Source organism: Harpia harpyja, chromosome 6 (genome assembly GCF_026419915.1).
Source record: "Harpia harpyja isolate bHarHar1 chromosome 6, bHarHar1 primary haplotype, whole genome shotgun sequence".
In the NCBI taxonomy this organism is placed as follows: Eukaryota; Metazoa; Chordata; class Aves; order Accipitriformes; family Accipitridae; genus Harpia; species Harpia harpyja.
Window position 1 is genome coordinate 42273258 of NC_068945.1, and position 26868 is coordinate 42300125.

The following is a 26868-nucleotide window of genomic DNA, read 5'->3' on the forward strand; positions in this document are numbered from 1 at the left end:
ACCCACCACTACTAAGCTCAGGTCTAGAGATCTTTGTCTCGTGTGTTCTTAAGCATTAAATTAATTCCTTTCCACTGTCTTGCTCCTTGTGAAGTCATTTACTCATGAGTAAGCCCCACTAAGTCAGATGTCTCTGGAGTGTCACAATGACATTTGCATTTTATATCTGCTCCCAAAGGTGTGAATGATTGCAGCAGAGGACAAAAAGCAAATCCACTGATGGTACCATATAGCTGTGTGCCATGTAATGTAGTGTGGTCTTGCAGAAATGCATAGTAGACCCATGTTTGATGCTGCAGGTCTAAAAACAGTGGTTAGAGCCAGCTTTACAGAGATATTTAAATATCTTCTCCTTATTGAAATTAAGTAGAAGTTGGGTACCTAGGTGAGTCTGGTCTTTAGACTCCATTTTGCTAGCTGTAGTTATGATAAATCATTTCTTAGGCTCTGAACACAAGTCACAATCAAACCCATAGGACTGAACTGGGCCCCTGAGTGCATTGGGGATGCGCTACTGCCAATACACAGAAATATAAATCATCCTGTGTTTTCTTTCCTCATCTGTAGGTTTGAAAGTTTAACTTAAACATAGCCTTGCAATTCATTTTTCTAACTGTATGTTTGTATCCTTGGACAAGTGATAGTGTTTGCTCATCAGGTCCCTATCTCGAAACACGTCAGGGCTGGGAAGCACATGCCAATACTCTCCCCGGTGCGTTCCAGTTCTCTTGCTGAATAGATCACACCAACAGACTTTCCTTTACACTTTTGAATTGTTTTTTCCACTGCCGTCAGCTTTCTAAAATGTGCCACACCGTCTTACTTATGCCAGACGCCTTAACAGAGCGCTGAGCCCCAGCTCCTTTTGGACGGGAGAGAAGCGAGGAAAAGTTACAAGAAAAACAGGATGATAAATAAGAAGGTCATAGTTTTTCACCAGTTCCTGCACCTTAAAGGTGCTTCAAGCCTCTGAGAAGCTGTTCATGGTGCATACACATCATTGCAAGCACAGTGAAGGGAGCATCTGAGGATTATCAAAGCCCCACTGCAGCGTAGTTGTCTCATACGGCTAACCTAAAATAACATGGCATCAGCATGGTCAAAATGGAAAGGAAACATCTGTTTCTCCTTTTTATGTTAGTGACAATCCTTTTGTTAGCTTTAGAATAGCACAGGCTGTCCCACTGATAACAGCTCGGGCGCTGGCTCTTCGGCCCGGTCAGGTGCACGGGGAACTGAGGAGCGGACTGAGAACTGATAACATGCAGGGCTGTCCTTAAGAGGTTGAACACCAGACTGAAATCTTTATCACTCTCTTTCAAAGCTAATAGGGAAGATTCTTCCAAATCTGGTGTAACTGTATGGATACACACTGATTAACTGATCACTAACTGAAACCCAGTGAGTAGTACAATCTAGCCGTAACCACGCTTTTCCCTCTGGGGGCTGGCACTGTGTGTGCTGCTTCTCAGTCTTCCTTTTCTAACTACTGCCGAGTATTAATTGAAGTAAAGGTCATTGAAGTAAACGGACAGATTTCCAGGGACTTCAAAGAAATGAGATGGGATCAGTCAGAACATCTGTATTGCTGGTCAGTTTTTAGCAATTTTATCTTTCAGGGAGCAGGAGAAGGGACTGCTTTTATTCTCACTTGCTGTAATTTTTAGTGTGTTGCTAACATACATGAAATGAGGTGGCAATAAGTATAACCTCACCTGTAGCCTTCCTACATCTTTCTTATTGAAATGGGCTGCCTTTCTTGCTACCTGTTGTTGAATTTCGCAAGTAGTTAAACACATAAAAGGTTACACGCTGCCTCGATCAGACATTTGTTTTTGCAGAGAATTGGCTTATAGCTAGGTTGGATGTCTTCATCACTAGTGCCAAAAAGCCCATAAGAAAGAGGAGACAGATAAACAAATTGTGAAAGTGCTGCTGATGCAGATTAGCAGGAGGCTGGCTAACTGCTTTTTAAAAGCATTTTGTTCTGATGTACAGCTTTGTCTAGATACACATCCCGGTGACACCCCAGGCCTAAACCAAATACATACAATACTTTATTTAATTTTCCTTCCAAAGTGTTTTGATGTAAGGTCTGACATTTTTCCCATGGTTAATCATGAAACTGGGCAATGTTTCTTACAGTTCCTCTTACTTTACTCATGCAAAACATTCATCGGTTTAAACAGCATGATTAAGGGGAGCAGAGTTGGGGCCAAAAAAGGAAGCATGCAAAGGGAAAATAGATGTCTCCAATAACTCGTATTGGAATATGGAGCCTTTCACTTAAAATCTGGTTTAAATCAGTAGCTGCTGAAACTCATTACCAAAAAAAAGATGGGTCCTCTGGTGCAGGCCCCGGTGCTGAGACTTGCAGTCCCCCAGCAGCCCCGCAAGTGCACATGGCATGGCACGGTGCCTCGGTTTCCCAGCGCCTCCGCAAGATGAAACCGCCGTCTGCCTTGCAAACCTTGCGAGGGAGAGACCCCGACCCGTGCCGTTTAGTACCCTGTCGGAAGCAGCTATTCGATGGTCTAGACGAAGCGAGGTCGTTTGCTCCCAGTTACACGTGGACAGATACTCGGAGCGCAGCCCGCACTGGCACCACGACAGGGGCAACGCGGGGTGAACGCGTTGGCTCCCTCACAGCCTGCGGGGTCCGGGGACAAGCCTGGGGGTGCCCAAGTCCAGTCCTCCCAGGGCAAAGCTTTCGCACCGCTCCGGCCCAGACAGCCGGCGGTGCCCAGCGCCGCGGGAGGCCGTGCCCGCACCCGCTCGGCCTGAAAAGCGCCGGGTGCGGGATGAGGGCCACCAAGGGTCCCCTCGTGGTGCTGCTGCCCGTCTGGGGAGCGACGGCCGTCCCTCCTGCCCCCAGGCTGGGGGAGCCTGGCCGGGAGAGGGGGAGGCAGGCTCCCCCCGCTTCCCCCCGCCGCGCACCCGGGCTCCTGCGATGTGGTGAGTCACCGGCAGGTCAGGACCGCGCCGGAGGGGCGGAGGGAGCCGAGGGGACCGGCTGATTTACCGCTGGGAGCCGCCACCAGCGCGGCGGAGGCGCCGGAGGGAAAGGCGCGCAGAGCCGCCCCGCAGCCCAGGTGCCGGGCGGGAGGGAGGGAGAGAAGCCCCCGCCCGCCGGGGCCCGCAGCCCCCGCCGCCCCCAGGTAGGGACGGGCAGCGGGGGGCCGGGGAGGCTGTCGCCGGCGGGGCGGGAGGGAGCGGGCAGCGCGCCGCGGGGTCGCGGAGGTGCGCCGGGCTGCGCCCCGCTCCGCCCCGCCCGGGCTGGGCCGGGCTGTGCCGGGTGCCTGGGCGAGCACGGCGGAGCTAGCCCGCCGGGGTGCAGCGCTCGCGCCTCCGGCGGCGGTGCCGGCGCGCAGCCCGCTCCGCTCCGGTAAGGACCGGCAACGGCGGGGAGGAGGGGGCGAGCCGGGGCGGGGGGGGGCCGGGACGGGGACGCGGGGAGCGGGACGAGCGGCCCGGGTGCTGAGCTGAGCTGTGCCGTGCCGCGCCCCGCCCCGCCCGGGAACTTCGCGGGGCCGCCGCTGCCCGCCCGCCCTCCTTCCCTCCCTCCCCGGGGCAGGCAGCCTCCGCGCCGGGCGGGCGCCGCGGGGGCAGGTGAGCCACCGGCACCGGCTCGCCCCTGCCCGGCCGGGCTCCACAGGGCGCCCGGACCGGCGGACGGCCGCGAAGTCGCTGCCGCGGGCAGGGCAGGGCAGGGCGGGCAGCGCTCCCCGGGGAGCTCCCCGCTACCCGCCGGCCGCCCCTCGCCGCTCCGCGGGCGCGGCAGGAGCGCGCAGCGGGGCTGGCGGCGGCAGCAGCCCCCGCGGTTGCTTGCGGCGGGGCTGTCGGCAAGAGCGACGGGGAAGTTCGGTTCCAACCGGGAAAGAAGCGGTGGCTCGGAGGTGGGGGTTCGCGGGGACTGGGCCGGCCGCCTTCCGTGAGGCTGGAGCTCTCGGGGCGAGCCGGTAGGATTCCCCAAGTTGGGGATTTGTACTTGATGGTCGTGCGGCGTTCACCGTCTGCCTTGCGCTCGTATTGCGGTTTGGGCTTTTCTCTCCCCATTTTTGAAAAGCAGGATTTGCTTCAAATGGTAAATAATTCGCACCGTGTAATGGCATGCCATCGCTGTTTCCGTGTCGGCATTGAATTAGGTGGTCTTTGGCTTTATAAATGCTAAATGCGCTCCTTAGAAATTGGAAGTTTTGCACATACGTCTTAAAATAGGGATTAATAATCAAGGAACAGCGATGTTTAACAAACCGTGCGTTTGTAACCTGTGGGAGGTTATTCAAGCTGCAATGCACGCTCTTCCCAAAGAACCTAAGCCATGTGTGGTGGTTCATTTGCTTTCCTCCTACAGGTGTTTTGCATTGTCCACCAGCAAAAGGAGGATGGTGTCTTTTTTTTTCTTTTTTTTTTTTTTTTTTTTGAGATCTGAGGGATTTGGATACATAATCAGGCAAGATAAAGTGTCTCACATGTTTCTCTAAGAGCTGGTTAAATGTTTACAGATCATACACTGCGAGAGCAAAAAGCTAGCCTTTGGCAGGAGCTGCATGTTGAAAACAAAGTAAGTTAGAGAATGACTGTATCGCTTGTTCTTTGTGTGCTCTAATCCTTCTTCAGCACTGTATGATTCTGTTTCTGACTGTCTTCTAATACAAACTGAATCATTTGGAAAAAGGAATGTTTTGTAAAACATTCATCTCTCTATTTACAGAAAAGAGAGTCAGCTTCTTTGCCTCTTTGGTGGGGAGGGAATGAATTGTCTTTATTATCCTATAGGGCTTTTTTGTCCCTTTTTTTTTTTTCCTCCAGTGGATAACCACTGCATAGTAGTTCTTTACTGCTAAACTAAATTGCACATGTTGTGGCCGGAGAGTGGTTTGTGGAGGTGTCATTTGCTCAGGGGAGATGGCAGTGCAGCTCCCTGTAGATGGATGGAGCACACTGAGTCAGGGCAAGCCAGCCAGAAAGCCAAAACCTAGCAGAGGCTCAATGAACAGCTCATGAATGCAAAACTGAGTGGCAAATGTTGTCCTCCCAGGACTGCCTTTCCCATCCCGATTTTCTTGCATTTATAGTTTTCTGGTGCCTTAGCTGACGACCTGTAACCTCCTCCTGCTGGTCCGATGCAACTGAAGGGACCAACCCACCTACTCTCATTCTTCTATGATCTGCAAGCGACTGCTCGGTATTTTTCAACTCAGAGGAGAAATTCAAAGCTTGCTGCCTCCCATATCTGGCTTCCAGGACTCCAGAGACTAACTGGCACAGCCGGCTGCAGTGCAAGAGCAGCAGCCTTGCCTTCACGGCCGCAAAGGGAACCTGATGCCGGCAGTATGCTGCGCAGGGGTAGCCAGAGAGCCAGAGCTGCAGCAGTGGGAGTCCCAGACCTCTGGGTGATCTGCTTTGTACCACGATTGCTTTGTGGTGGTGGTGTGTCTAGACTTTATTCGCTTCAGGCAGAAAGCAAGGAGAGGTTCTGCATCTCCGCGTGTGCTTGTGGAATATCTAGTGTAAGGGAAATCCTGCTTGGGCTCTGTTGGCACTACAGAAACACACATCATTTCTTGAACGAGAAAGCCATAGAGTAGCTGAATAGCATTCTCTGGAACGCTATAGGAACATGAAACCCAGAAGGGAGTTACAGGATTTGTTTGGTGCAATGGAGAAGGAACGGGTTGCAGTGTGTGATACTTCAAATGAACTTTCCTAAGATTTTGGGTGGCAACCACGCCTTCGTGGCTGGTTCCTGTGACACCCTTGTGTCCAGGCTTCCCACCTCTCCGTTGCTGCCTCGCTGGCTGGCCTTCGACTCAGTGGCACAATTTCACGTTTCATTAGGCCATTACCTTCAGCTGAGCTATCGACCTGTGCATCTTGTCCGCCGTGGCCACAGCCTGTGATTTTGCCACCCATGCAAAGGTTGTAGCTGGCAGTTAAACCCATGCAGCTCGCTGCTGATGGTCATGCCACATGGTCCCGAGCAGCATGCCGTCACCGAGGAGGCAGGACCGCGGAGGATTCTGTGGATGGCACCTCTTTGCCACAGCCAAGCCGGGAAGGTTTCTGTTGTTCTCTCCATGTAAAAATGCTGTGTTTTTCTTGGCAATGGTTTTAACAAATCTATATCTCATACATAGCGACTGATGCAAGCACGTTAGCAGAAGCCATTTTTAAATCAGTTTCCTTACCCAGGGGAAATGTAGTATAGACAGGGCCTTCAGGAAACAAATAATTAGGTGACCTTTTTCCCCCCGGAATATCAGGTCTGTTTTATGTAGAGCTGTTTGAAGTCACACAAATTCTCATTACTCTCCAAATCTCTAACCTTGCCTTGTTTAAGATACCTTTTAGGAAATCAAATCAGTGTTTCAATCTAATTTCCAAAGGCATTCAAACACACGGTATGTGTGCTAACTTGTTTCCTCTAGCATTAACAAATCTAGCAAATTGCCAAGCTATTTGCCTTCAGGAAAACTATGATGTTGTACAAGAAGATAAAGTATTTTTTTCCTCCAATTTTAAACGTTAGAAAAATAAAGGAGAGGTAAAGTTATCAGACCAAATTGGTCTAGGATATAACTCCTTTGAAGGAAACAGTGTTACCAAGTAGATTGAGGTGGTTTGGTTTTTGTTTTGTTTTTTTTTTTTTTATCTGTTCTGGGACTTTTTAGTCATGCTGTGGTCTTTTTCAGTCACTTGATGTGGCTGGATGGTGACCGGAGTCCCCTTGGCTCAGATGGACCTTCCTTGAATTAGTTGCGATTGAGTACAGCAAATATCAGAGTGGAAAACAGAAGTGGAGATAAAGAATTTGAGGGGCTTATAACCCTCAAATTTTAAGGGTTTTATAACCCTCATATTTTAAGGAGAGGCTGTGTCTATAACGCAGGCACAGAGTGCATGCGGTGCAAACGGGGAGGTAGTGGGTGCCCTGAAACCCCTCTCCTCCACCTCTCCCCTGGCACACCAGTCTCCAGGGCAGCGAATGCCTCGGAGCATTTCATTTTTCAAGCAGGTGTCAATAACAGAAGAGTTTCTGTAATGCTGAGGAGTTTAATAAGCTCAGAATACCTAAACAGATCCCTTTTTTTGCACATCCTACGGCTCCATGATAGTCTCTTCTGCTTATCCCAAGAAAATGAACATGCAGTTGTCCTTTTGTATGGAAAGCAGCGGAAGGGATCTTGTTTGATTCATGATAAATTTGGTTGCAAATGCATGTGAAAGGAAAATTGCCGAATGCTTTCAGAAGATTTTCATTTTGCTCAAGTGTTCACACCACAGCCATCGCCATGGTATTTGATAGCTATCCATTTTTTTGTGTACGTTGCAGCTTTAACCTCTCTTTGAAGGGTCACATTGGCGTATCTTTTTTCCTGTAGACGCAGAGAAATAACAATTTCTATGTAAGTTGCTTTCCTCTACCGTAGCTCCTTCATTTTGACGTTTATCCAACTAAACAGTATCAGAATCTTTTTGACGTGTATGGGTATCATTTCTGCGAAGGATTAGTGACCTAGCATGATAAATTTAAAAAATCAACAATATAACTAAATATGTGACATTTATTGAAATTCATTCTTTGCCATGGAGCTACTTTCTTTCAAAAATATTGAGAATAGTAAGGGATTGCAGCTGCAATTTGATTAAATCTACAGTTGTTACCATTTGCCTTCTGAAAATTGATTCCCTCCCCTCCCCGTCCCCCAGCTCGACATGCTTATTGATTAAAAACTCTGTGCTGGCCTAAGCCAGCATATATTTGTTAGTGTTTGTGTGCTTCCCATGCAAGTTCGGACAGGCTTTCGACTGTGGAAGCCGACTCTATTCCTAAACTATTGGAAATGGTAAGGTTCCTTAGCAATTGTTTTAAACTATATGATGACACATCTTTGAACCCCATTGTACGAAGGAAAAATACCTTCTGACTGGAGAGAGATTTCCTGTTTATGTGTGTGTTTGCTGGAATTAAGCCTTCCCCTGTGTGTTGGCTGAGTATTTTTTTTTGTAATCCAAAATGGCAACATGGCAAGTCACCTCCAGAGTTTATTTTTTGGACAGGATACAGGTCTTTTATTTTCAAAATAGCATGGCTCTGGAGTTGATGATGAAGCATAGGGGCCTCTCAGTTACACTTCTACAAGCAGACTCAGTTAATTGAGGCGGCACAGTTATAAAGACAGCTAGATTTAGGCAATAAGTAATTAACTTTTATTGACAATTTTATAAATGTAAGTTGCTCACTTCCCACACACGAAGTTTTTGGCTTCAGGCAGATGTTCTTTCAGCATAAGGATATGAAATTTGCCAAATGTATAATTTATTTTATAAAATGGCTAGAATCACAGCTTTGGTTGTGACTGAAGAGAGTCCCCTAAAATCTTCTGCTTCTCTTTATGGAGTGAAGAGTATCCCAACAAGTGGTCTCCAGGTGAGAGCCCAGCTGCAGGAGGATTGCAGGCAGTACCTGAAGGGCTTTCAGCTGTGTAGATATGGGCAGGTGACCAAAAAATAAAGCAGATATAGTACTCCTGCCTCTTGGTATCTGGGGTGCCCAGGTTTGTGACCTTGCAGTGTGCCTCTGCACACCGCAGCTGAACCCCCTTCAGAGGGGAGAGTTGGTGTTACGAGACCCAAAAAGGCATTTTGCCTATAACAGTAACGAGGCTGGACCACCCTGAATTTAGGCAGTGAAGTTACAGCTATTTCTTGAATACAGTGTTAAGGTTTCTGGTTTGCTTCAAATGATGCTCATTTTAAACAACTGTCTGGGACTGGGAGAAACCTGGACTAATGGACTGATTACGCCGAGCGTTTGTTAGGGCTGAGAGCCACATGGCCCCGGTGTGGGATGTCCGTGCCCAGCCCCAGCTGTGCCAGATGCTGCCCCTGCCCACATCTGGCAGAAGATTGCCCTCAGCTGCATTCCAGTCCCTCTATCACCTGCCACGATGGCTCAAACCCACAATACATGTGGGTCTTAAGCAACTTGCTTTTTATACCTCCTTTTCTGGTTGTGCTGGTAGGAACCGTGAGCAAGACTGTGGCCTCGTGGTTGTCCCTGGGAGTTTTGCCACTGACCCTTCATGGACGCTGGGTTTAGCTCTGCCTTTGTGTGCGTTTGCATGGTATTTGCAAAATGGATTTCCTCTCCTTCAACTTTAACAGAAGATTGAGGTATCTTTTTCCACATGAATTTTTTCTCATTGATATTTGTACAAATTGATAATTCCTGCAGGAACTATTTATTTTTGTCTAAATTTTGTGGAAACAGAAATCCTTTCTGAGCATGTCTAATGAGCAGATGAAAACCACCTACAGTTAGAATTCCAAACTTACTTATTTTCCCCTTATTTTAGGAGATGTTTCTTTGTTTGTTTTCTAGTTTGAGCTGGATGCTGAACCTCACCTTTCATTTACTTCGCTTTTTGCATATTGAAACTGTTCTAGCTAGCATGGTTTTAAGCTTGGTAGAGGTCTATTGTGCCACGTGAGTGTCTAGAGACGTACTTTTTTTATTATTGTTTTGGTTTTAGCTTTATTGTGAATAAGAATGCTTTTTGCATTGGTCGGCCCAAACTAAATCACCAAAATTTCAGGACCATTAGAGATACTTACTAAGACATTGGGGTTTGCTTCTCCCCTCCTCATGCCCCCACCATGGATGATCCTACGAAGATAAAGGTAGCAGGTTTCTGAGTAACCCCAGCCTTTGAGAAAATTCCCAAATCTGTGGGTTGTCCCAAATGCATGACTAGAGAAGAACATGTTTTGCTCTGTAAAACTGAAATAACTTCACAAGCTTCATCTGTCTTCAGATATGTGCTGGGGTAACTGAGGCTTGGATTTCTCTCTATATTCAAGACTGTTATACAGCCAAAATTGTATTAGGATTTCTGCTATGGGAATTATATATCCTTTTATCTGTTATTATATATCCCCTATCTGTTATGGGTATTATGATATCATTTTTATGCATCTTCACGACATGTGTCTTCTCATCCCAAAATACCAGATTCTATTAGTTAGGTCTGAGAACGCAGGATAAAGCAGAGAGAGGCAGCTTTGCTGAGGACAATGGAAGGTGTTGGTAGCTGAATTCATGTCAAAAGTTGATTAATTCCTCTTTCCTAATGTCATTGAAAATGTTAAATGAATTACTGGAGTTATATTCAGTTTTCCTGTCTACTTCTAGAAAGTAGGTAAAAATTTTAAATGTTATATATTACTGTCCTGCAAAACCTTTGCTTAAACTCTTTAGGTTTATTGCTTTTGCTTTTCGGATTAGAGGCCAATATTTTTCCTGGGGAGAAATGTTTCTTGTTAATACTCGGTATTTGATATTATTCTTCCAAATGCCCAAAGCTGCAGTTAAAAAAATAAAAATAAATACAATCACAATATTAATAATGCTTTAAAGAGTAGGTAGAATGCAAACAGTATTGGACTCCAGCAAAGCAGTGAGCCAATGTGGAGTTCCCTATGTGATTAAGCACTTCTGCATCAGAGAATATAATCCAAATTTCACCCTGAAAAGTGTGTTTACCATCCATTCAAGTCAGTGGAAGATGTTGTGGGTGTTTGAAGATGCAATTTAGCCCACAGTAGATGATTGAAAACTTCATCTTAACTGTTGTTTAACCCTTCTGATGAAGGAAAACATTGGCATCCACTTTGCTGTTGCCTTCCTGTACATGTTCAAGGACGCAGTGCTGCATGATAATGAGTTTTATCCTTGTTTGTGTTTGCAGTGCTTCCAAACAGTAAATGGGGGTGTTCCCCCAGCCAAGATGTAGGTGCCTTTGATTAAACTCAGGGTGTCTGGATACAAGTAAATTCCATTACCTTCAGTGGAAACTATGCAAGTGCTGAGAACAGGTAGAGGACCCACACTTGTACTATGGCTTTATTTCTATGCTTTGCTTTGTTTTCCTGATTTCCTAGTATTTAGTGTTTATTAAGTACATTGTAGTCAGAATCTGAAATTCCCAAATGTCTGTCTTTCCTGGAATTGCAAACACTGGCCTTCCATATGAATCACCAGAGAACATGGCACGGTGGCAACATTTCCCCGTGTCCTTTTGCCTTCTTGGGGGATTAAATAGCTCCTTGTCTGGGGATGTCCTCTCCTGCGACATTTTCCAAAACTTGCCAGGTCTCCACCTTGGCTCGTCAGTCAGATTTCTACAATGGGAAGATCCTGTTGAATCTACCTGGCATGGGAACCTTACTATAAGTTTTTGAACTATCCTATGAAATTTAATATCAATTCTGTTCATGCTTCAGAACTGCAATATGTTAAAAACCCATTACATTTTATCTTCCATTAAATCCCATAGAATTCAGTTACTATTCTTTATATCATATTCCATTGGATTTTTGTCCATATTATCCCGACCTGTTGTATACAAAAGAGATGGATTGCAAGGCATGCCCATTTGTGAGAACAGGGTAATTCCCTCCCTCTCCTCGTATATTCGGAAAGACCTGACCAACAACAGTTACCTTCTTTTCCTGGATAACTATAGCAGGCTACATGAGAGGAGGAGCTCTGAATGCAGAGTGTGCTAATAGAAGTTGGGAGAGATGAGAGCCAGACAGGAGGTAGGTAAAGTCAGCACAGTGTGCATGAAATCACAAAAATCATTAATGACCTTCTAATTGCAGAACTGAATCCCATGTTTTTCCTGTAGGGTTAAAAAGGGAAAACACCATGTATGGTCATTATCAGTCAGAAGGACTGTTTACCAGTTCTCTAGACTCTTCTTTCTTTCTGAAAACACATTTACAAAAATAAGTATGTTTGTTCTTCTTCAGATGTAAGCTGCCATGATAAAATCAACTGGGGGAGAGCTCAGAGACATCTTTGCTGCTTCCTGAAAATTGCTGAGTGGTTTTTTGTTTGTTTGTTTTCAAATTGAGAGGTTTTCACATAACACGCTTTGAAAGAACTCCTTTTATGCAAATACTACTACACTTGTAAACTAAACACAAGCTGGGCCAACCTCTGCCTGCAGATAAGCACGCATGGCTTCCAAAGTTCCCCAGACTGCAGCGGGAGAGCTTCCTGCTTATCTGAGGAGAGTACGTGCCTGAAATCCCTGCGGGGCACAAAAAAAAGGTAACAACCAGTGAATTGTTTTCACAGTACAAAAAGCCTTTCAGGAAGCAGCAAGGAGCAATAAGAGGTGCCTAAAGAATAAGAAAGTACCCCTTTCCCTTCTGGGAAAGGCAAATCTGAAGGCAGCTTATTTGCCGAGACCTCCATCACGTGCTATTAAAAGGGGTAAAAGCCCATCAGTCAAATATTTGACTAGGCATGGTTTATAGGGATTTCAAAGACATATGAAAAGATAATGCCCGTGTCCATTAGCTAGTTACGTGGAAATGCAGTGTAGGTTAATTCAGTCTTTCTTTAAAGAGTAATGATTATCTTCATTAACAATATATAAGATTTTTAAAGATTTACTCTTCTGCACCTATCAGCCCTGTTAAGTTATGCCTTCTACATCTCAGTATTTACCCTGTATCATCTATTGCTCATTTTAAATGAGGTAATAGTGAGATTCTGTCATGTCAACAGATCTTCTGCCTTTCAGGCTCTTTTAAGCACCCTGTTTTCTAGTCCTTAGTCAGCTCAACTATCACAGGAATCGATGAGAATATTGTTTGCATAAAGACTGTGGAGTCAAGTCTTGGAAAAGGTGGTGGCTTCACAGTAAAGGAATGTAACTTATCCTGACAAACCTTAGGTCTGAAACCAGGCTTTCATGTGAAAGTCCAGGTGTGTAAGAGTTTAGATCTGTCCCAGCATCACCCCCAACAGCTGTATCTTGTTCAAATTTAAATTTATCAAGTGAGTAATTATTAATCACACGAGTAGTCCAGTTTTTTTATCTGGACATGACGTACGTGGTGCTAATAAGCAATACAATATAATTTGAATATTTTAAGTAGGAGCAGGGTTGTAAAAGAAAATGTTCTTGTTAAATGACATTGACCTTCACTCAGTGCCCAAACTATTGAATTCAGTGGTATCAACTACTTGACAAAACCTCATGCTCAGGAGCAATTGTTGTAGTATGAAGTACTAAATTAAAAGCATACATTAACTGACTTTTCCAATTTTACCACTGCCATTTTATTTTCCTTTTGGATAAGCAGACCAAGCTTAAAATTATGGGTAAGATCCAGAGAGGCTACTTTGGCATCTAAAATGGGGTTTAGAGCGAGTTCAGGGCATAAGTCCAAGAAAGGGATCCAGAAAGCTAATGCTCGCTGGCCACAAAGCTCTCAGGTGCTTAGATTAACCGGTGTCTGCGCTTTGTGCTGAATATTCCCTGGATCTCACCTGAGCTCCAGCTCTGCAGGGGAAGAAATCACGTGGAGCAGTAAGAGGCCCTTGGCCCTGGCTGGGTTACAGCTCCAAGCTCAGCTCGTTTGCGATCCCCAGACAGGATGGAGCCGGGCACTGCAGACGGGTCCTGCTGCTGACAGGCAGCCTTCCAGTCCTGCGCTCAATCCCCTCTCTTCCTCCTGGCCCGCTCGGCTCTGAGGACCGCTTTGCCTAGGAGGATTCACATCCACGCCTTCCACCGTCTGCATCTTCCCACCGGGACAGGAGGAGGAGAGCGAGGAATGGCCGACGGGGTGGGATGCTGGATCTCGCACGGCAGAAGGGGAGCGTAGGCAGAGGCTGCCTGCACCCAGGGGAGGGCAGGTGGCAGAGAGGGGCAGAGCCAAGCCCTAGTCCCACATTTAGACCTTTGGCCAACCCGTTCGTGCGGGGATGAAGACCAGGGTTTTAAATCAGCCCCTCTATGGTAGGCACCGTCCTACAGCTCAGCCTTGCTGTGCTGTGCCTGTTGTAAACACCACCACTAAGCCCTTCATATTTTGGAGCTGTTTTGTAAGAATGAGCTAATTTATCCTCGTGTCACCCCTATGAGAAAGGCAAATACTCTCTGAAGTTTGGAAACAGCCTCTTTGCTTATCTCGCAAACTCCTTGATTTCCAAAAGAGACACTCCAGGGTCTGAACAAGTCCAAAACCTGGTACCGGGCCCTGTATAAATGAGAATCCCTGAAAGCAGCGGTTGCACATTTAAGGTCCTCAGGTCTCCCAAAAATAAGGGGAGGGGACAGGCTGAAAGAAAGTAAATGGAGCAGCTGAAAAATCCGTTCAGAAAAAAAAAAAGATCCTGTTAGCATGAAAAAACTCAGACGACTCAGCCATCCCTGAACACTTTCTTCAAACTATTGAGCTTTTCAGCATCTTCTGAAGGTCAGCACAATATTTCAGAATAAAAGCTGTGGCTGACAGACCCTCGCTGAGGGACATCTGCCAAGAACCAGGAGCTAAGGCTGCTCCAGATCAGCCACTCTACTGATTGCAGCTGTGACACTGTTGCCTCTGGTGAGAGCCAGGATGTCAGATAGACTGGTCCCAGGCCATTTCGGGATTTATGAACACCAATACCATAAAGTCCTTGGAAGCAGATCATGAATCACAGGTTCACAGCAAGGCAGCAGTCATGCCAATGAGCCATCATTAACTCAGTTTCTAAACTGAGTGAAAGTAGGGCATCAGTTAAAGTGCATTGCAATAACATAAACTTGCAGTGACAAAAGCGAGGTCAGCATTAAAAAGAAAAGGTCATAACCTCCTAACCAAACACAGATGGGAAATGAATACTATCCTTGACATTGCTCCTGTTTGATTATCAGAAAGCTGCTATGAAGCTAAGTAGACCATCAGGTTATTAACTTTGGTATCAGATAAAGGATGTGTTCTGCTAAGCTAAGGCATAAATATAGACTTCATTACTTTCACTAGCCGGTTTACAAACACAGCCAATTCACTTTTATTGTAGCTGTTCTGAGGGTTTGCACCATGTTTTTACTTGGGTAAAAGTTAGTTTTGCATAGAGGCAGTTTGTGTTTGGCGGGGCTACTTATCTCAAACACAGCATTACATGATCATGGTTATACTGCTTGTGGGGCCAGCTTGGGCACGGAAGGAGTCTGTCTACTTTCCAGCACTAAATATAATACATGTGGACAGATCACAGTATCAGCCCAAGGGGCCGTGCCAGGCCAGACCAGTTCAGCAGCCTCACAAAAGCTCCGAGATGCAAGGAGGGGGCTTGGAGGCAACCTAAAGGCCTCTCTGCAGTGCCAGCACGGGTCCACAAGCAGAGCTTTCTCCCGGTTTTTCCTTTACCTGGATAAGCCACTCCCAGCAGGCTGAGTAAAGGAGACCTGGCAGTCTCATTCCAGCCCTTGGGTGAGCTCTCCAAATCCAGGGGCTCGGCTCAGTCTTACAGATGTGCTGATCTCACTGGGACCCTGCACAAAGTTTGACTGTGACATCTCGGCTTGACAAGCTATGTATCAAGCAAGGCGTCAGCAACCTATTGGAAATCCTTGACCCTAGGTTTTGTCACTAATTTGCCTTGTGGCTCTTGGAGACACATTGACTGAGAAGGGTGAAGTCATGGCACCCAGTGGCATGCTTTATGTGCGCCCACAGAGCAGAAAAGCTGCTGCCTGACACTGTCCTGCCAGCTCTTTCAGAGAAAAGAACACAGCCAGCACAATTTCTTTTGCTTGGTATCCTAGGTATTTGTACCACACCTTGGAGGAATTCAGGGACTTGTTGGGTTTCAGTTGCTGTTATTATTATACTTGTATTTACTATGACATCAAAAGGAAACTCGATAATTTGGTGTGCATGTAGATCCTTTGGTACAGTTCTCATATAATATACTTTATCATCAGTATCTATTAACGTACAGAACTTTGTTTTTTTTTTTTTTAAGACATTAATGTTTGGCTATGAAGAGTTATTGTCTCGGGGACTCCTAAGAACCATTAGCACCAAATGACAATTAAACTGCAGGAAATGCCCTGCATCAAGATCATTCATAATTGCTGTTAGAACATTTAGATCAAATCTGTATGCTGTCTTGGTTACTCATGGCTATCTGCCTTTTAATCTTTTTCATTTTATGACCCATGCCATTCCTTTAATTATCACAGTATGGAAGGCTGTTAGCTTTACACGACAGGAGAGGCTTCCAGAATCTGCTCTGCATTTCAATACAAGAATTCAGGTACATAGATGTTATAACCATAAAGCATAAAGTAGAAAATCTAAGTAAGTGCTGAGAGTAGTTAAGGGAATTGAGCTAAAACTGTGCTTGCAGCCAGGTTTGCCAACTTGGCTTTTTAAGAAAGGAGGAACTACATTCCAAGGAAATTACACTGTCCCCGTTCTGTACAGATAACCACAAAAGCTCAGACTCATGCAAAAAGTTGATCAACAGGATTGACTCAGAACTACAAGAAAACTGCTTTCTCCTACTGTAAGGCATTTTTATAGACACCAGAAATGGCTTGCATCTTTATCTGAGCTTGTATGACTTCCTTGGTGAACCAGGGCATATGTCTGCATTTATCTCAACTGGTTAGAGTCAATACATGTCTTTGCTTTGCATATGCAGTGAAAATACATTGAGACGAATTAGTCTGCCCAAACACATGAAGAAGTGGGAGTGAAACCCAAATATCTCCATATTCATTCACCTGAAACAGAAGACCAACCTTACTCTGTATTATCCGTCATGACATGTACAATAACAAGCATAATGTTATTCTATCCCACACATAGCTCCTTTTCAACTTGGACTGAACAAGTTGTTCACATGTCATTTATCAGGCTGAATTATTTGCTGCAGATACCGAGTTTAAGTCTGTGCTAGAACTGGATTTATATTACTGCCAATGTAGTGATAAAGACCCACAATAACATCACAGGTATTTTCTTACTGAAACCCCACAGTTGCTGACGTGCATTTCACATGGATGGAGTGGATCAATAGTGTTGTGGTTTTCAAAGGTTACTTTCTGTTTTCCTGCTTTCACCAAACACTATCATAATTTTTAAAAAAATCCTCCCATCCTTATGCATCCAGATGTGGAAAGCTGTCCTCATGTATTTAAAGATCCAAATCCATCTGGAAATACAAGCGTGAACAAACAACGAAGGACCTACCTTATTGTGGGTATTTCCTCCCCTTTTTCAATTATTCTTTGTATATTTTGAACTTCTTTTCTAGTTCCTGTTCTTTGTGGAATTAATTCCTCATCCCTTAGAATAAGTACCACTTCCTCACATGAGAAATTTCCCTGAATCCCAGCAAATGCTGTATACTACCTTTTGAATTAGTCTTTCTGAGCAACGTATAGCTCTCGATCTGCTCCACTCGTTCGTAATATATCAGTGAGTGTTTGCTGAGGTTTGTTATGAAGGAACCCAAACCATTCTATGATTCTAACCTGTAGTGCCATTGTAGCCCATCACAACAAAAATTGATTAAATAAATCCAGTTGTGCTACAGACCCAAGACATGAGCTGGCTTTAGGATGTTAAGATCTGAAGCCGAGTTTCAAACAAAACACTCTACACTTTACTGCACTGTAGGACACGTACAAAAAAATAGTGCTAAATGAGTATAAGAATAACATTTTCTCCACTGCAAAGGATAGGTCAGTGTTCTTGTGTTTTAATGCCAGTTAAAAATAAACCTGGCAGACAACAAAAATGCTTCTGTTGATAGCTGCTGTGAATTACAATGGTATACTGGACCCAGTAATGGACCATGTATATTAAAGAGTATATTTTATGCAGGGAGAATTTAGATTCTTCTTTTGTATTTGAATATTGTAAGAAAAGGCTTACAGATCAGTTGAACGTGCTAATGAAAGCAATTTCTTCTGACACACACAACTGCATTGGATATGCAGAGGATGTAGTTAATGGTAGATCTTCCAGCAATTGCCTAGGCTGTGCCCTGCCCACCAGTTCTTCACCATCAGCCATCTGCATGCACACACACCTCTTGCAGTACCATAGAAAACTCCCAGCCCTGTTATGGATGAATTTATGACCTAAATCACTGCTACTAATTCCTGTGACTCTATGCATTGGGAAAATTCATCATGTTAGTGTACATATCATGCTGCAGGAAAGTTATGTTCCCATCCTAGTCAAGATGAGTAAGCTAAACTAGAGTTGAAATAGTGCTGAAGACAAGGGAACGTGGATTTTAACTCAGATTAGCCATTTGAATTCAACTCAGGGATTATTTGTGTGTTTGTTGCTGATTTACTCTCAAATTTCCTTGTTCTCTCAGTTCTTTTAACTCAAGGTAGCTAATTCAGGTTAGCAATTCTGATTTAAGAATATTTTTAATCTGTGGACATCGAAAATAGGTTAACCTCAGTAAGTGTTTTACGTATGACCAATCTTGTCTGCAGATGCAATCAATTAATTGAAAAGTCTGATGAAGACACGTCCGCTGTGGGCTTAGTCTGTTGAAGCTGATGCCAGTGCTGTGACAGATTTGCAACAACAGATTAAAGTTGGATGGAGCTGTTATCATCTCCCCCTCTCATTTGCCCTCTCCTGTTAAATGATGCTGCTGCCTCCATGACAGAGCCTCTGATCCACAGGGAATCCAGTCCTGAGTTGACATGGATTTTGGTCCACGATAGCAAAGCCAACTGAACTCTCACGAGCAGTAATCACTAGGGTTATCCTATATAAATTTGCCACCAGAAGTCTGTCAGAGCCCTAAGTAACAAGACATACTGTCCCACTGGAAAAAATATAAAACTATACTATCAAATATTTCCTTAAAGAGGGGAAAAGGCTACCATTTGCTGATAACAGAGTTTTTGAAATACGAATTAACATGGCTTTGCTGTTACCTAACCTGAAATGACCTATCTGAGGACTAAATGTGTTCTTGTACGAACATGCTCTATGTGGGATACACAGGATCCTGTCATTTCCTTTTCTGTAATAAAGCAAGGAAAAATGAGATGCACCAAACGACCTACAAAATGCTTTCGTGTCAGCGTGTTGTCTTAGCTTGTGCAGATCTGTGGAGTGCTTTGTAATGAGAGTTAAATGGGACCCAAGTCGTTGAAATGAGGGCTAGGAAAACAAGCATGACAGTAGTTTTTGGCTTCCTTGCATATGACAGCTCAAATATTATTCCACAGTAAGGCCAGGCCTGACTCGTCAGTACGGTGGCAAACAGTGTGAAGGAGAGACATGATATTCAATATTTATAAATTATCACCCAGGCCATAACTGGGGAGAATGAAGCTTGTAGGAAAAAGATTGCCATTGGGAAGCTGTTAACGGTACACAAACACTCAAGACCAAGCCTGGTGGGAAGCATCAGCCATAGCACTTGAGGTTGCCAAGCACACTAATATGACACATCATTACTAGCCACTTGCAGCAGTTGACCAAAATCCATTTTCTCATCAGTTATACAAGCTACTGTCTGCTGAGGGTTGGAAAAATGAGCACATCATGACACAGGCTTTGAAAATATCTCTTACAAAAGGAATAATCCATCCACAGCTACTGCTTGCTGATAGTTATCACAGGCCAAAGCTTACAAGTCTTCTGTAGACACGTGAAAGACACACTGACACACAAGTCACGGGAAGGTCACAAAAGAATGAACAGCATCCGTCATTCAAACCAAGTAGAAAAACAAAGGGATTACTTGTTTTCCTTCTGCAAGTGATAGACAGCAGCTAGTTCTTTGACCTGGACTCAAAAAGACTATCTATAGCCTAAGTATTTTAGTTCTAATTCAGCAAAACTCTTTAAGTGCTTAAGTTCAACTGAAATTAATTTGAGTATGTGCTAAGGAGAACTGGGATTATTGGACCTTTGAAGAGATGTGGGACTGAATTTTTAATTCTCCAAAGTTTCCCTGCTTCTTCAGGATTTATTCAAGTGAAGTGTGTTTGCAATGACCCGGTCTGGAGGTTATGAAAGAGCTACTCTGTGCCGCAGGTTGCAGCAGTGGAATAGAGAAAGACCCTGGGTCAAATGCAGATAAAAAGAGGCACCGAATGTCACGGGAGTCTCACTGCGGAACAGTGGAGTTTATATGATGTAAGGACTGTGAAAAAACAAATACCTAAAAAAAGGAGTTGCACGTTGTACTCTTCACATAACTGCTATGTCCTCCCTAAGCTATAAATGTCTCACAGTAGAACACGTGCCTTCTGATTTCAGGCACCTTGAGGAAAGATTCACAGTGTGCTGGAGACATGCATATTGGGGAATCATCTTCCCTAGAGCTGCCCCTAAATCTGAGCCTGAGCTTCCCATAGGTGGGAATCAGCAGATTTCTGTCTGGGAGAGTGGCTGAAACACCTCAAAAGCATACAAAGGAAGACACCATGATGGAGCTCAAATATGAGAGCAAAGATGACTTGGTTTTCATTTATTGCTCATATTTTCCTTCCTGTAGTGGTGAAATACAGTACCTATTATTCCTGGCACCCTTTCCATTACACTGAATCCCGCCCTTGTTCTTGCTGTTTAGATTTTTGGTTCTGATCTTACTTGCTAAAGGAGTCTAAGGAGGAATTTTCTGTCTCTGGAGCACAGATTCAAAACAGCGCTGTTTCACCGAGTGTAGGCATAGTAGCCTGTCTGAGGATACTGGCCTCACATCTCAAGATATGGTTTGAGGGAAAGAATAAGTCAGACAGTATTTATGGCTCTAAATCCCTCTGCAGTGCACACTGATATTTACTGTTGGACAGCTAGGGATCCTCTTTTTTGGACACTGGAAGAACTGGGAGGATTGTAAACTGAAGCCTGAGGGGCATACTGGGTGGGAAATCTGTTTGGGAACACACTAAAACAAGAACATAGCACAGAATATACTGCAATGAAGTAGGTGCCTGTCAAGTAACCTTGCATCTTTTTTCCTGTGTTAGTGGTCGATCAGCCTCATCCTCATCAAACTATTGTCCCACCTATTGTTTTCTCTCTCCACTGCAGTGCCACCTCTGTTATGTGGGTTTAAACTCGTTGCAGTAAACAATATACCTGCCTCCGCATTGTGTCAGAAATAGAGCACTTTCGGAATTTTCTGCTTAATCTAGTATTTGTCAGAACATGTTGACTCGTCAGAAGTGAATCTGCAGGAATGTGTATCAGTTTTAGCAGTTTCTCTGGTGGAAGAGCTGGCTGAAAGGAGACAGACAGCCAGACCAGGCTCCCACTCCTCCCATTGCGGGGACCTTTGCTCGGTGCTGGCGAGGCAGGGACGTGAACACGGTTGCTCTTGGATAGGGTGTGACTTCTGGGTGTTTCACACAAACTTTGAAAGTTCTTGGTTTCATCCCAGCACAGAGCAGGAAAAATTCTGTAATAGCAAGAAGTTTCAGAGGATGAGAAAACTGTTTCCTGCCCTATACAATATAGAAGTCAGCGCTCTGTGTACTGGGGCTTTTTTCTAATTATAGCAATAACCCTGCTCTTTTTTCTTTTCTTTTTCTTTTAAACTTAAATCCATGTTTGATTTGTTTCCAGGATTCTTTTGTCACTAATTAATATCAGAAAATATTGTTGATTTGAAGGAAGATCTTCATTTCTCAATACCAGAAGTGTGACTTGTTCTTACCAGCTAATACTTGCAAATAGCCTGTGTTTCCGATTTTTACCCCCAGCTGTTGGTCATGATTCTTACCAGATAACAGGGAGGAAGAACAATTCTTTGTTTCCAAAACCTATTATTTTGTGTAATTAATGAGGTAAGGCACGGAAAGAGTTCAGTGGACACTGAAATAAAATGTCACAAGGAAGGCAGGAGAATTATTGATGGATTGTTTTAACCAATCTAGTGAAAACACTGAATTTATACACAGCTGAAACAGCTGTGGTCTATAGTCATCCTTCATTTTGCTTGAAGTCTTAATGAAGGAGAAAGTCAGTACAGATTCCTGTTATTAGTTTGTAATTTTCAAGGTTGCCTATTTTAAATCCTTTCAGTGGTCATAAGCATTTCTTGATTAGCAACAACAGCTTAACTATAGCCAAACTATAAGTATTTTCCCAAAGTATGTGATCATATTGCTGTTAGAATGCATAATTGTTTTCTCCATGAAGAAACTAAATTTGGCTTAACAACTGTGTCATGACATTCACAGAAAATGTCTGGTGTGACAGAGCATAGTGTGGACACTGCACCGAAATGCTCATAACCACAGTTCATTTAATTGATCTTCTGAGGGGGTGAAATATCACACTAGTCATCTGCCTTTGGGTTTTCAAGCCACATCAAACAATTGTGTGGAGAAGTAAAAAAAAAAAAGAAAAGTGCTAGGTTGTTTGATTTCATCAGTTAATGGCTGTAGGTCACTTGATACCCCTTTGTTTACAACACAGTGATACGCCTGTATCTTGTAAAGGTTCACCAGAGTGACTTACTGCTGTGGTACAAGGCCTAAAATAAAACTTGCACATGCCAGGCACCACATGATGCATAAAATATTCTAACAATATATTACAAAACCTTGTCAACACTAGGGAAAATGACTATTCCAAGAAGTAGAGCTGGCTGAAAATAACATTCTTTTTTCCAAACCAGGCCCTTATGAAAGACAGTGATTTGGCGAGCTGGAGGAGGAGAGAGAAGGGTTTCTTCCTTTGGTCTGGTGGAGAAAGGTTTCTTCCTTAGTTAATCAAAAATGTCAACAGAGTAAAAGAGAAGCCTACTTCCAGCTCAAATCTTCACATTATTTCATGTCTTTTCTGTTTCTCATTTTTGAGCAGCTGCGCTAAAAAACCAGCTCAGCCTCTTGAGCAACTTGCCAAATATCTTATATCCACACACTGAAGTGCTACAACTGCTTTGTGTGCAGTTGTGTCCTGAGTGTCCTGAGCTGATTTGCTTTCAGCTACCTGTGCACCATCTTGTTCTAAACCGTATCAGTCAGCTGGTTTAATGCTAATGTGGAAGTAGTCAGCTCTCTTCTGCTGCTGTACAACACACCGAGGGGTCTTGCAAAATTCATCATAAGAAAATCCTTCTGTGACTTGTTCTAAAAGCAGTGAAGTGGGTACCCATGAAGAGCAGTGATCATAGCAGTTTCTAGCACAAGGCTATTAATGACACTAAGCAAGATTACGAAACTTCCTAAGCTGAAATAGTTCAGCTAATACATGCAGCCTAGAAATGGATTTCTGTTGACTGATAAACTGATGTTTTAGTATATGAAATATAACCACTCTTTCCTTTAAATATATTTTGACAGATTAAATCCCTGACAATGAAGCCTTTTACTGCATATCCTTCTGGGTTTATCGTGTTCCTGTTTGCCTTGCTGCAGAGGAGCCATGGACAATGCAAAGAAGCAGCTAAAAAATCGGAGATGAATTTGAGTGTAAAATATGATCTTCCTAACTTCATTGCAGAAACACCGATTCAGAATGTAGTTTCGTACAAGCATCATGTTTATATTGGAGCAGTCAACAAGATCTATGTACTAAATGACACTCTCCAAAACATTTCTGTGTACAAGACTGGGCCCATTTTGGAGAACCCTGACTGTGCGCCATGTGAAGACTGCAAAGATAAAGCCAATTTATCTAACAGTGTATGGAGGGATAATGTCAATATGGCACTACTCTTAGAAACTTATTATGATGACCAGCTCATCAGCTGCGGTAGTGTGTCCGGAGGCATCTGCCACCGTCACATCATTCACCCTGACAACCCCGCTGACATTGAAAGCGAGGTGCACTGCATGTATTCACCCCGGGTGGACGGGGAGACAGATAATTGTCCTGACTGTGTTGTAAGCACTTTAGGAACCAAAGTTTTGGTGACCGAAAAGGACAGGTTTGTCAACTTCTTTGTTGGAAATACTGTGACCTGTACATTTCAACCTCCCCATGTGCTGCACTCAATATCGGTTCGAAGGTTAAAAGAAACGCAGGATGGTTTTGAATTTCTCACAGATCAGTCTTATATAGATATCCTCCCTCAGTTCCGCAGCTCGTATCCCATTAGGTATGTCCATGCCTTTGAAAACGATCACTTTGTCTATTTTCTGACTGTCCAGAGAGAATCTCTCGACTCCCAAGCTTTTCACACAAGAATTATCCGCTTCTGCACTTTAGACTCAGAGATGCGTTCTTACATGGAAATGCCACTTGAGTGTATTTTTACCGAAAAGCGGAGAAAGAGAGCCATCCGAAAGGAGGTATTCAACATTTTGCAAGCTGCCTATGTAAGCAAGCCAGGTGCAGCTCTAGCCCACGAAATGGGCCTTGGGTTGAACGATGATATTCTCTATGGTGTTTTTGCACAAAGCAAACCAGACTCTTCCGAACCAACCAACAGATCTGCTGTCTGCGCCGTCTCCGTGCGAACCATCAACGAGTTCTTCAACAAGATCGTTGACAAGCAGAACATGAAATGTCTCCAGCACTTTTATGGAAAAGAGAGCAAATACTGCTTGAACAGGGTAAGCAACAATTAATTTCTTACATTTTGGGACTCTTGTTCTCTGTTTGCCTACTCTATTGCCAGGTAGCCGTCCCCTCAGTTACAAAATGTAAGTCCCTGATCATTTCAGATTACTTATCATTGCTGATCATTCATCTCTGTAAGGATTAGTTCCTGTAAATTGACTATGAAAATCACTGAGGTCCTTATGGTGCTAAAAAAGTACTAGTGGAACTGGGGGAAAAAAAAAGTTGATTTTTTCTTAAATTTGTAATTGTTTTTCTTGAGAGACTGTGATGCAGAAAAATGGAACATTTATGCAGTTATTTCTTTTAATATTTCAAAAAATTATTCATTAGCATTCGTATCCATGTGCACTGAGGAGTCCCTGAAATATCACTCATATTTTAAACTATGTTAATGCTGAATCACTGCCCTCCTTGGAAAAAAATGAAAGAGCTGGTTTGGAACATGCCATGAAGAGCCAGATAGTAATACAGTTACTCATGCTTGATACAGAAACAGTCCCACTGAAATCAGTTTTCTTAATGAAAGAATTGTCTATGAAAAGTGTATCTGAATGAGGATACCGACAGTCTCGGATGGGAGGGTTGCCTTTCCGTACACCATGTGTTCAGGTGGTTGCTGCTCTCCAACCATCTGGAATATTGTGAGTGGAGGAAGCACAGAAGTTATTTCTTCCCTTCTGGCCAGTGTCTTTGCCAGTGTCAGCTCTTGTAAAGGAAATACAGAATCTGGGAGTCGGGTACTTTTAACATTTATTTTGAAACATGGAACATTAGACCTTTGAATTGTACCTGCTTATGCAGCAGGGCCTCAAGTGTCCTCTCCGGGGAGCTTTCTTTTCACAAATACAAGGAAATTGGAGCTCAGAGATGGCACACTGTCCTCTACCAGAGGGCAGGGCCAGAGCCGTTATCACAGGGCTCTGCTCAGCCTCGCAAGCCAAGATGAGGCCTGCGTCAGGATGGAGCAACAGCTCAACCTGCATTGGGAGATGGATGGGATCTATCATGTCCCGTTGTTGGGATGGCTCAGGGTGAGGATGGGAACCACAGGCCTTCATCACCCCAATACCACCAGAGTCCTCCTCAGCACGGCTGCCCAGCACAGGGCTTCAGGACGGGGTGCTGGCACGTGCCCTGGTTGGAGGTGGGAGCCTCTTGCATGAAAGAGAAGGGCTGCTCATCACTGCCAGGGGTGAGATGGAGTGGTCTGGGGAGAAGCATCCATTACAGAGCTGCCGTGGCTTCTCCCCAGTAGCAGGAATGTGCTCAGAGGTAGCGTCCGACCCAGTCTGAGCATCATCACAACAGCCGTGATGTCGGGGGATGACTGCTTATCGCAGGCTCCAGGTGTTCAACACAGATGTAGGCATTGCCAGCGGATCCTGATAGAACAACCACAACCGATGTAGCATTTTATTCCCTCTTTTAGGGGAGAAAGGCAATTTTCAGGAACTAAAAGCAAGTTAGCAAATATTCAGCACAGTAACTTCTTATCTTTCCTCACTGTGTTATTGCTGTCCTAATTTTTCATTTCAGGTCTTGATATCCTTTTTTATTTTCATTTTTCAGTTCGTTTTTAACAGTGAACTTTGTTCTTCTCTGAAAGTACTTTTTTTCCTTATTCCTGGGGTATTTTATTTGTGAGTGACTGTCTTTAAAGCTTGTGGCCTTTAACTTATCTCTTTCTTTACTTGCCTATACACCCGTTTCATAAGGTGATCTTTTCATAGCAAAGTATACCATTAAAATATTGACAGAATAATTTGCCACTTTTCACATGCTGGGAAGTACTTTCCTGTTTCAAAAGCTTTTCCAGAGTCTGCTGCTGCTTTGCATATCAGAACTGAATGTCTTATACTGCAGACGGTTTATTATAGTTGCCCATTTTCAAGAAATGTCATCAGAACTCTGATTTCTGCTACATTAAACTGATAAAGAGAAGAATGTGCCTGTGATTTCTTGTGGTTCCTTTAAATGGCATAAAGGCAATCAGAAATTTTTGTCCTGATTGTTTGCTTAACACCGAAATATCAAGACTGTCAAGCTTTCCCATTCCATTTCCTTTGCTTTATTCCAGAGGACTCATTAAGACTCCAATAAAAAGTGTCCTGTGAGTTTTTTCAAGTTTCAATTGGCCAAAGAGATTGCCAAGAATTTGCCAAGCATGCTTTATACACCTGTTTTTCTCAGGTGTGTAAAATAGACCTGCAAGGTTGGAAAGTGAAGGAAGGGAAGGAGCAGGCAGAAGGAGGAAAGAACATGATTTCTTATGCTTGTCAGGAATGTCAAATCTGGTCCTCCTTGATTGTGCTGGAGATAATAATAATAAAAAGACTCCCCAAGCCCTCAACTCTTCTTAGGCCTTTTTTTGTACATTATAAAAATGTAGATAAGGGCATAACCCATTTTTCCTCTTTTTGTAATTCACCTTCAACTTAAAAGAAATCTTTTATAAACTCTGAGAGTATGTCTCAGTTTATTTTGGCAAAATTCAAA

The 26868-nt window shown here is 43.9% G+C and overlaps 1 protein-coding gene across 5 annotated transcripts in view; it reads left to right on the top strand.

Moving 5' to 3' along the window:
* The first annotated feature begins 3266 nt into the window (after positions 1-3266).
* The window catches only part of MET (MET proto-oncogene, receptor tyrosine kinase), a 91392-nt gene continuing 67790 nt past the window's right edge, over positions 3267-26868 (top strand). The window contains exons 1-3 of one of the 5 annotated variants that reach the window (XM_052790117.1): positions 10780-10881; positions 21561-21644; positions 23148-24362. In XM_052790117.1, coding sequence (XP_052646077.1) covers positions 23163-24362 — 1200 coding nt within the window. In that variant the 5' untranslated portion in view covers positions 10780-10881; positions 21561-21644; positions 23148-23162. Of the gene's footprint in view, positions 3386-3587; positions 3610-3709; positions 3960-10760; positions 10882-21560; positions 21645-23147; positions 24363-26868 lie in introns of those variants that run through there. The other 4 variants (XM_052790114.1, XM_052790118.1, XM_052790115.1 and 1 more) reach the window with 4 other exon arrangements.